General features: G+C 31.8%; 1 protein-coding gene across 1 annotated transcript; it reads left to right on the top strand.

Annotated features, from left to right (window-relative positions):
* Positions 1-520: 520 nt before the first annotated feature.
* Positions 521-9,822, top strand: LOC128014856 (TNF receptor-associated factor 2). The gene is made up of 11 exons (XM_052598539.1): positions 521-637; positions 2,359-2,569; positions 3,391-3,469; positions 3,581-3,679; positions 3,811-3,972; positions 4,054-4,128; positions 4,287-4,361; positions 5,728-6,237; positions 7,632-7,809; positions 7,904-8,052; positions 9,267-9,822. The coding sequence occupies exons 2-11, from the start codon at positions 2,382-2,384 to the stop codon at positions 9,483-9,485; spliced, it is 1,734 nt and encodes a 577-aa protein (XP_052454499.1). The 5' UTR covers positions 521-637; positions 2,359-2,381; the 3' UTR covers positions 9,486-9,822.
* The last annotated feature ends 1,789 nt before the right edge of the window (positions 9,823-11,611 follow it).

The following is an 11,611-nucleotide window of genomic DNA, read 5'->3' as shown; positions in this document are numbered from 1 at the left end:
ATAATTGAAAACATGCTTTTGCATATGCATATAAGAATATAATAATATTCTATGATATATTATACAGTAATATGTGTGTGTGTCACACACACATCCATCCATACATACAGTATATAGCACATATAGCACTGTTTGGTTATTTATATATATCTTACAATATTATTCTATAACATTTAGAAAATATTGTATTATTATTCTAAATTCCTCGCTATTATTGAGATTAGTACACTACAATAGATCTGTATAATAACAGACAATATGTATATTATACATTTGTATGAATATTATGTACTATATTTACAATATGCACTAAACTAACTAACAATAATAAAAATATATATATATATATATATATATATATATATATATATATATATTAATAGTTTATATTTAAATGAATATTATGACATTATGCACCAAATAATCATTCATCCTGCATTTTAAGAGGTTATCATGAATACAACCTCAGAGATCCCAAACCCCAGTGCACGCTCACATTATGACGTAATCCCGTGAAAGAGCACGCGCTCTTCTCAACAATGTCGACCACCAAAACAGAGCAGACGCTCCGCGCGCCTCCGTCCATCAGAGCTCGAGCGGAACCGAGCAAATGAAAGCGAAATCTCATCGCGGTGCGGTAAGTCTGACGCGCACATTAGTGCGTCTGTCTCATAATGCACTCTTTGATTCTTATTTTATTGCACGTATGTTTATTGTCAGGCTCACCATATGCCTTTAATGCATGTAAAAGAGGCGTGGCGGTACAGAAAGGACGCAACAACCATCTGACAGATGTTGTATTTGCTTAGCAACAGAGGAAAAGATAAGATGTGCAATTGTCAGCTGATTGCATTATGTATATCGACGGCTTCATGGTCGATATCTGACAAAAGTGCTTTGAGATACGCATGAAAGGTTCTAGTGTGTGTGTTTCATGTGAATGTTTACACCGCTGTACACTAGACTATTATACATCATTTGTGTGGATGTCTGTATGCAAACACGCACATACAAGCAAAACTGAAACAGAAACAAAGAGATGAGGTTTCGTATTATGTGGCCTGCTGTTTAGGAGTCTGTCAATCATTAAAGCTTTAAAATGTTTGTCTAATTACTTTGGAGCCTTTTTATTTCACCCTGTCAGAGCATAACAATCTTATCAAATGCAATAAATGCTATTAATGTACAAATAATAATGCTATTTATTGTTAATAATGTGCTTACAAACAGCAAGACAGCTCTAAATATGTTTCTAAAATCATAACAGACATATGTGTTAGGTGTAATGATACATTTCGCATTTCAGTGCTTATTTAAATAGTTAGGTAAATGATTATGTTCAACATTGAACAAAATAAATAAAATAATCAGATCATCAGGACCCTTACGTGAAACTGAGGGGTTTGCATCACCCTGAAAGGGTGTATTTCATGATAATGTAATTGCAATTTTAAAAAAAATTCACAATTCTGAGTTTATATCTCGCAAAAAATAAAATAAAATAAATAAATAAATAATTAAAAATATCTACAAATGTAAAAAAAAGAAGAAATATAAACCCAGAATAAACCCCGCAATTTTGAGAAAAAATAAAATCAGAATTTTGAAATATGAATTCGCAATTTTGTGAAAAAATCTAACATTTTAATCTTGTGGGATATAAACTAAGAATTACGAGAAACAAACTTGTAATTCTAAGAAAAAGTCAGAACTATAAGAGTAAACTCTGATAAAGTTAGAATTTTGAGCTATAAAAACTCTGAATTTAGAGTTATAAACTCGTTACTGAAAAATAAATTTAGATAAAAAGTAGAATTTTTTATTTTTATTTTTTTTATTTTTTAATATATATATATATATATATATATATATATATATATATATATATATATATATATATATATATATATATATATATATATATATATATATATATATATTCCATAGCTGAAATAGAAAAAAAGCTGAGATGTAAACTCACAAATGTGAGGGAAAAGTCAGATCATGAGATAAAATGTCACAATTGCTTTTTTTGTTATATAAAAAAAAAAGAAATGAGGAAAAAAAGATTAGAATTTATATCACACAATTTTTATTTTATATTTGATTGCAAGAAACATTGTAACATTGTAAGATAAAAAGTTACAATTACCTTTATTATAATTATGGCAGAAACAGGCTTCCATAGCAGTTTAGCATGATTATAGAAATACGTTTGCCCAGAGAATACCTTGATTGATCAATCATATTAAAGAATTCCAGAGAGCTGTGTAACAATCTTTATTTTTAATGGAAAGTCCCTGTTGTTGTCTATATTTAATAATAGTCTTCTCCCACTGTGGTTTCTCTTCTGTTTAGATCAGGAAAGTTTAGAGGAGGACATGGCTGCTCAAGAACCCTCCCCCCCGTCCTCCATAGAGAACAACAAGCCCGGGTTCCCAAAGAAGATTCTGGCCATCAAACTTGAAGACAAACATTTATGCAACTGCTGTCAGAACATTTTGAGGAGACCGTTCCAAGCGCAGTGCGGCCATCGCTTTTGTTCTTACTGCTTCAACCGGACTGTTGGGTAACTCAGTCTGATGATCGCAAACAGATGCAGTTATTTGGCCGCTAAAATTCAGTTCTGATGCAGTGACTTAAAAACATTTACTGGGACGATGGACACATATGGCAATAGCAGAATGATGACAATTTTATTGTTCAAATGTTTTCCTGTTCTTTTATTCGTATATTCACTAAGGCTGCATTTATTTGATCAGAAATACAGTAAAAACTTTGATACTGTGAAATATTATTTCAATTCAAAATAACTTTTTTATTTGGATTAGTGCTGTCAAACGATTAATCATGATAAATGGCATCCAAAATAAATGTTTTTGTTTGCATAATACATGTGTGTTTTCTGTGAATGTTTATTATGTATAAATACACACACATGAGGTATATATTACGGTGAAAATATTTGTCTATGTCTATATTTATATTCATATTATTTATATGATAAATAAATATATTTAATATAAACAAGATATTTTTCTGAAATAAATACATGCATGTGAGTATATTTAAATATACATAATAAATATACACAGACACACACACACACACACACACATATATTGTGCAAACAAAAACTTTATTTACGATTAATCATTTGACTGCCACTTTTGATCAATTTAATCCATCATTTCTGAAAATGATCCATCATTTTTTATTTATTTTGTATTCAATGTTTTTTCTTTAGTTTTACTTTGGAATTATAAGTGATTATGCATTTAAAAAAATACAGTTCCACATCACAACAGATATTTAAGCATTGATTAGCTTGTATTGATGCCAAAAATGCTGATGTCAAAATAGCACATGTGTGTTTCATTGCCATTTTAGATCAGGACCACAGAAATGTAATGCCTGTATCAAGGAGGACATCTTCGAAGAGCCCACGTCCATCCTCAAACCAGGCTGCGTACGTGCAAATGCTTTGCTAGATGTCAATCCAGATTTGTGAGCATTTTTAAAATGATTTAAAGCCAAACTTTTATCGCAGAGCATGCACATTCTCTGTGTTTTCTTGCAGGCGTTTCCCGACAATGCTGCCAGAAGAGAAGTTGAAAATCTTCCAGCTGTTTGCTTTAACGAAGGCTGCTCCTGGAAAGGCAGTATTAAAGATTATGAGGTTGTGTTCATTAACATTAGCTTTATTGATATACAGGAGCAGATGTATTTAGACACTACATATGCAATAACATCCAGTATAAATGGACAGTTTCTCATTTGGTAACTTGTGTCACATCTCTGTTTTTCTAGTTGAGCCATGAAGGGAAGTGTGAGTTCATGATTCTGCCGTGTCCCTTGTGCAAAGAGCTCATTAGACTGAACGAACAGGAGCGTCATAATGAACGCGAGTGTCCTGAGAGAACGCTCAACTGCAAGTACTGTAAAGAACCATTTCATTTCAAAAACATCAAGGTAAGCGAGTGGTCTGACAAAAGATGCATTCATTTGAAGGAGGAAAAAGGCAATTCATGTTACAAAATAATGTTTTCACAGGCCCATGATGAGATCTGTCCCAAATATCCTATGATTTGTGAAGGATGTGCGAAGAAGAAAATCCCCAGGGAAAAGGTGTGGTAATCAAAAACATGTCACACCCAGTATGAAAATGACTGTGTTATTCAGTAACACTCAGTTAAAGAAAACAGAACAAGTGATATACTGTATGTATGGATGGTAGATAGTTATATATTATTATATTAGTTATTTCTTTGCTCTCCTCTTTTTAGTATGTTGACCACATCAAGTTCTGCAGCAAGTTCAGGACTCCATGCAGATATCATGTGGTTGGCTGCGACATTTCAGTAAGTTTTCATTTCTAGAATCCTATTATTTAACAAATTGTTGTACACAAAAAAATAAATAAATAAATAAAAAAAAGTTTACAAATAATCAGTTGGAGTAAAAAAAAAAAATAGTCATAAACTACCCTTTTCTATGGAATGATATTCCGGACAGTATTGTAAAAATGCAAAGAGTATTTGCAGTTGGGTTTTCAATTTGTGGACACATGCATTGTGACATAATCCAAACGCAAATGCAAATCATACATTTGCGTTTTCTTTTTTTTTATGTATGTAACATTAATTTATAATGGAAACACAAAGTCCATTTGCAAGTTATGATTCTGTCTTTTTTGAACAGCAATAGAAAATCAACCGCTTTCTCCATGTCCTACTCCAACCCGCACAAAATTTAAATTGAATCACAATCCCTTTGCACTTGGTTTTTCAATATTGTCTGGAATATCGTTTTATACTTTTCTTTTTTTCTATCCCAAACAGCATAATGAACATACAACACCAGGTTATTATTATTAAAACAAAATGTTATTATTGGTCTTAAAGCTAAAACCAACATCATGAAAATCATTGGTTACTTGAAATAAATTAAATGTTAACTGAAAAAAACAAAACAAAACATATATATATATATATATATATATATATATATATATATATATATATATATATATATATATATATATATGGACGGATAAAAAAAAAAAAAACTAATAAAAAACAACAACAAAATTACTGAAATTTTAACTATAAAATGTTCAGAAAACAGACTAGTATTTCTTAAAAGAAATAAAACTATTAAGATGTTTAATTGAAAAAAAAGTAAAAACATTATCCAACAAATTAAACTTTAAAAAAATTACTTAAATGACAACAAACTGAAATAAAATTGTTGAAGTACTTGTTCAGTTAAAACTGAATTAAATCGAATTTAAAGCTTACTAGAAATGTTTAAAAATATTAATACAATATTATAGAAATGACAAAAGCACATCACAAAATTACAAAAAAGTAAAAATATTTTTTATTTAATCCAAATTTATAAAATATCACTTTCATACAGATACAAATGTTTGAAAAGTTGAAACAAAATCAATTAAAAATAAATCGAAATATATATATAAAAAAAATGACAAGCACAATTATCAAAAATTAAACTACAATTAAATCGAAAACTTTAAAACTTAGTTAATTTAAAATATTAATAATTGTAACACTAAAGGAGATCTCAAATGTATCAAATATCACTATTAGAAAAAAAAAAACAAAGTGAACTGATTTCCTAACTCATAATGCAGTGTCATGATGCAAACCACATGACTGACGAATCATTCACGTTGAAGTTTAATCGAATTGTTTTCCCTTTGAGGTGGAGAAGGAGAAGATCCACGATCACGAGCGTGTCTGTGCTCACGAACATCTCAACCTGCTGTTGCACTACATCATGGGCATGAAGGTCTGTCTGGAGGGTCTGCAGCCCCAAAGCCTGGAGCTGGCCGGTCACAAAGCACAAGAGCTTCACCAGGCGCTCCGAGACCTAGAGACCAGAGTCAGTCAGCTGAACGGACCGCCCGTGCAGGGGGTCCCCTCCTCTTCATCCTCATCCTCGTCCTCCTCTGCGCCTCCGACCACGCTGCCCACCTCCTTCACCCCTCTGCCCAGCTCGGTGGGCGCAGCGCTGGAGCTCCAGCTGCACAGCGAGAAGACCAAGGTGGCAGATCTGGGCCGTCGCTGCCAGGAGCTGGAGGTGAAGGCGGGGACGTTTGAAGACGTGGTCTGCGTGCTAAACCGAGAAGTGGAGCGCTTCGCAACCACCATGGAGGCCAGCAACCGCCAACACAGACTCGATCAGGACAAAATCGAGGCTCTTAGTAACAAGGTGTGCTGTCTGTTTTAACCCTGTTAAGCCTGACGTATAAAATAACAGTCAGAAATGGAACAGTTAATTATAGATTTAGGTTGCATATGTGATTTTTGTTGAGACAATAGGCTTTTATGGCTCTTATAGTATGATATAGTGAGAATATGGAGGAATAAACACCTTAGTTTTATTCCAATGCAATTTGGTGCAGATACTGATATTTAAATGGCCAAAAAGAATCATTTAATTCTGATAGCTTGTAACATAAATAATTGAGATCTATAGCAGATACTTACAAAAAATAAGTGTAAATATCAGTTGTGCCCATGTAACTTCCACAATTTGTCTTAGATGATATTTAAATGCTTAGTTTTATGATTAAAGCTCTATAGTTTCAAAACATATAATGCAATATATATATATATATATATATATATATATATAAATAAATAAATATATATACTGTATATATAGTTTTATTACTGTGAATAAATTAGGACTGAATATATTAATATATGTATATATTGAATATATAGCCTACATATATATAATAATAATAATAATAAATTACATAGAAGCCTTTTTAAATCATATTTCAAATAGAAATGTATTTTTAAATAAATTAGGATTTAAATATATCCCAACATTATTTTTCTTTTTGCAGCATATATAAAAATATAATGTATGTATGCAGTATTACAAGTTAAGGGTGTGTGCTAACGTAAGGATAAAGAGCTTGAGGAGGATGGTGATCAAAATAAGGAGTTTACTGGAATAACGAAGGAGATTACAGACAAAATACTATCTTACATTAACTTCACAATAACAGCATTAACATAGATAATCACGGATGAGGAGGAACTGAACAGACCGGGTATTTAAACACGCAGGAGGTAAATAGGGAACTGGAGACAGGTGGGGAATAATCAATTAACCAAAACAAGAAAAGGAAGGTGACAAAATAAGGGAACAGAAATCCATGAACATAACATGCACATTATATAAATGAAACTAGGATAATGCATAATAATAATAATAATAATAATAATAATAATAATCATAAAATAGAAGCTTTTAAAATTTTAAGTGAATATATATATTTTTGTGTTTAATATGACTTATTAAGGTGAGGCACAGGGGTGGATGTTTGTACAATTAAACCAAAAACTTGCTAAAAAATACAAACTATCAGTGAGACGACAGAATAGATTTTGTACAAGTATTTCAGAAAAGTCATGATGCAGATAATTTAGAGGCCTTAGAAATGTATGTATTGAATATGACACAGTAAGCTTTACAGGGTTAATATCGTCAGTATAAATCTTTAGTTATGTGATTGTATCATATTTTTTTTGCCATGTGAGAATGATTTATGCTCCATATCGAATATTTCTCCATCATGTCTCCTGTAGGTGCGTCAGCTGGAGCGGCAGGTGGGTGTTAAAGACCTGACTGTGGCTGAAATGGAGGGCAGATTGCGGGAGATGTCTGCCACCACGTTTGACGGCGTCTTCATCTGGCGGATAGCAGATTTCACTAAAAAGAGACAAGATGCCATTGCTGGACGGGCGCCTGCCATGTTTTCACCCGGTAAAAAACCCACATTAGTCAGAATAGACACAATGATCATTGTGTTGATTTGTAAATTATACGTTTTGACTAACACGCTCCTCATTTTGTTCAGCATTTTACACAAGCAAGTACGGCTACAGGATGTGCCTGCGGATTTACCTGAACGGCGACGGGACGGGACGGGGAACGCATCTCTCGCTGTTTTTTGTGGTCATGAGAGGGTTGAGTGATGCGCTGCTCAAATGGCCCTTCAACCAGAAGGTGCATCACCATTTTTAATGTTTGTTTTCATGTGTTAAAGCAGCAGTGAGGAGTCTTGATGTTTTAAATGAACACATTACACTATTACACTACTCCTGATACAAAATAAATGATATTGTTACTTTTCATCAAAGGTCATTTAAATTCAAATAGGGCAACTTTAAGTGATAATTTATAATTGTGAATAAATTATGATTGAATATTTTAATGTTGCATAATTTTTTTATATTTCTTAAAGGATGCATATAATAATGATAATAATAATAATAATAATAATAATAATAATAATAATAATAATAATAATAATAATAATAATACATAACTTAGAAACCTGATTTTTTTTAAATGTAGGATTTATAATATGTTAATAATGCATTTTTTATTTTAGTTATAACACACACACAAAGTTTCTATATAAATATATCTAAATAAATAAATAAATGTGTCTGTGTGTGTGTGTGTATATATATATATATATATATATATATATATATATATATATATATATATATATATATATATATATATATATATATATATATATATTATGGATTAAAAAAAATAAAAAATATTTAGACGTATAAAAAATTTTCTTTAAAAATTACAAAATGTAAATAAATTTCTTTTGGGATATATATATATATATATATATATATATATATATATATATATATATATATATATATATATATATACACACATTCTTTTTTTTATAAAAATAAAAAAATAATTTATAACAATACAGTTAATAATTTATAACAATACAGTTATAATAAAATAACTGTAGTGTATGTATGTATATATGCAAATAGATAAAACAGACACTTCTAAAATTACAAATAGGGAAATTGTAAGTTTTTAAGTGAATATAGAATTAATTGAATATAGAAATTTATTTTTGTGAACAGAATAAAAATAATAAAATGAATACAATGAATATAATTAAATGTATTATATTTATAAATATTATATATTAATATATTTATTCCAGGCAGTAAGTTTCAATTATAATAAATTATAAATAAACTAATCAATTTCATGTATTAAAATGATCTATTTGATATCTATTTTAATGTTAAGAATAGTATTAATGTTCTGTGGTGTAACCAAGGCCATGCAGGTGGGGAAACGAAATGAACCAGCCTAACCTAGGCCATCCCAAAATGCATGGATTGTTATGTGTTTGTGAGCTGAAGTTAGTTACCTTCTTCCAGGTCACACTGATGCTGCTGGACCAGAGTAACAGAGAGCACATCATCGATGCTTTCCGTCCCGATGTCACTTCCTCCTCGTTCCAGAGGCCTGTAAGTGAGATGAACATCGCCAGCGGCTGCCCGCTCTTCTGTCCACTGTCCAAGCTGGAGGGCAAGAACTCATACATACGTGACGACACCATCTTCATCAAAGTCATCGTGGACCTCACTGGCCTTTAAAGTTTTCTACTTTCTTATACGCTGCCTCTGATGGAGAATCTTCTTCACCACAGCAGGAGATTTATTCCATGACGTCTGTTTTGACACGTTTCCCTGCATGTGTTCAGCCGTCACAAAAGCTGCACTGATGCACAGTTCCCGAAAGGCTCAGTAGAGCTCTAAAATAGGAAAAAGAGTCGTGAAACACTGGGATTGAACGTGAAGTCCGGTCCAGTTGCATAGTGTAGATCATAATGCAAAATAGATCATACAAAAATTAGATGTTTTTTTTTTATTTGACTCGCTCTCAGAACATGATAGATCAAAGATTTGGAGAAATCTAGCATTGCATCACTTGCTAACCAGAGGATGCTCTGCAGTGAATGGGTGCCGTCAGAATGAGAGTCAAACAGCTGATGAAAACATCACAGTAATCCACACCAATCCAGTCCATCAGTTAATGCTAGTAAAGTAAAAAGCTTGACATTTGTTGAAAAAAAACCTATTAAGGTGTTTTTAATTTCAAAGAAGTCCTCTATCCATAATAATGTGGTCTGGTCTGAATCAGGAGAGAAATATGCACAGATCAAGCAGCCAAAACTGTTTTATACAAAAATATGTGGGTGGATTTTGATGTGAGAGGACAACAGGAGATGGACTTTTCCACTAATGGAAGCATGATTATGGATTATGGACTATTTGTATTATCTTTTTCAAAGTCGGAAGCAACAGTTAAAAGTTAAAAATGTCTTAATGATGGATTTGTTTCTTACAAACACACAGCTTTTGGCTTCTCAAGACATTAACTCATGGACTGGAGTGGTTTGGATTATTGTGATGTTTTTATCAGATGTTTGGTCTCTCATTCTGACGGCACCCATTCACTGCAGAGCATCCACTGGTGAGCAAGTGATGCAATGCTACATTTCTCCAAACTTGATCGAATTAATAAATAAACTCATTTACATCTTGGATGGTCTGACAGGGAGAAAATTTTCAACAATTGTATTTTTTTTTTTTAACTATTCCTTTTAGCGCTTCAGCACAACATAGACTTTTTTGCGTTTACCGTACTAATTACTTATTGATTTAATCACAGTCAAATGCATTAATATTATCGCTAGCAGAATGCATCCTCTAATTATACAATTTGTTTAATAAACAAACACGCTGATTAGCATTTTTATAAATTGTAATTTGCATGTCGATTACCACGAAATGTGGCCAGCACACTTTATTTAGGAAGCATCCATGCTAAGACGATAACTTGTGCTCCTGTAGTGCTAAACTGTTTTTTTAAGGGGTCAAGGGGGTTTTAATTGTCATACAGTAAGTATAGTGAGGGTCAAGATCGTGGATTTCCTTTATTCGGTGTTTGGATACATCTGTGGAAGATAGTTTGAAGTTTAAAGGTAAAAATCGTATAAATCTTACCGTAGGTGTCTGTGAAATAAACGGTCCCGTGCACATGAATATTCAAGTTATTACGTTGCATTTTGTACATTTATAAGAAACAATGACTAGTCTTTTGTAAATAGGAATATTTCTACAGTTTACATGGTATATCGGAGCTTGAGTTTGTAGTGCTTGCTTGATTTTATTTCTTTTCGATTCTTCTCACTGCCAAACGAGGCAGTTTGTGTGTTTTCTAGGCTAAACTGAGATGTTTACACAGGACCAAGCATTTGAAAACTTTTGATATACAATTGTCTTTTATATTTGGCATTGGGGGTGTCACTAATAACCCGAATCCACTGATTTTAAACCAGTTATGACAACTATTGAAACTTCTCTGTGCATGGGGAGCCTCAATCTGCAAATGCACATGATATTTATTATCACACACAGTTTACTCATCCAGTGAGTGACGACACCACTGCTGACATACTTTAGAGACAAATAAAATAAATATTAAACACAATGACTATTATTTTATATGATACACTGCTTTTATTCTTAAAAAATAAAAGCAGATATTGATATTCTCGTACTCTATATATGCAATGTATCTTTATATATAACCATAAACTCTCAAAGCGAGGGATCTTTATACAGTAAATGTATATACAGTTTACATCTATTTTATTATATTTAATGCATATTATATAGCTGTACATGTGCAGTCATGGTGGTTTAAAACTAGTTTT

Source organism: Carassius gibelio, chromosome A5 (genome assembly GCF_023724105.1).
Source record: "Carassius gibelio isolate Cgi1373 ecotype wild population from Czech Republic chromosome A5, carGib1.2-hapl.c, whole genome shotgun sequence".
Lineage (NCBI taxonomy): Eukaryota > Metazoa > Chordata > Actinopteri > Cypriniformes > Cyprinidae > Carassius > Carassius gibelio.
The sequence above is the reverse complement of the archived record's forward strand: the minus strand, read 5'-3'. Positions and strand labels throughout refer to the sequence as shown.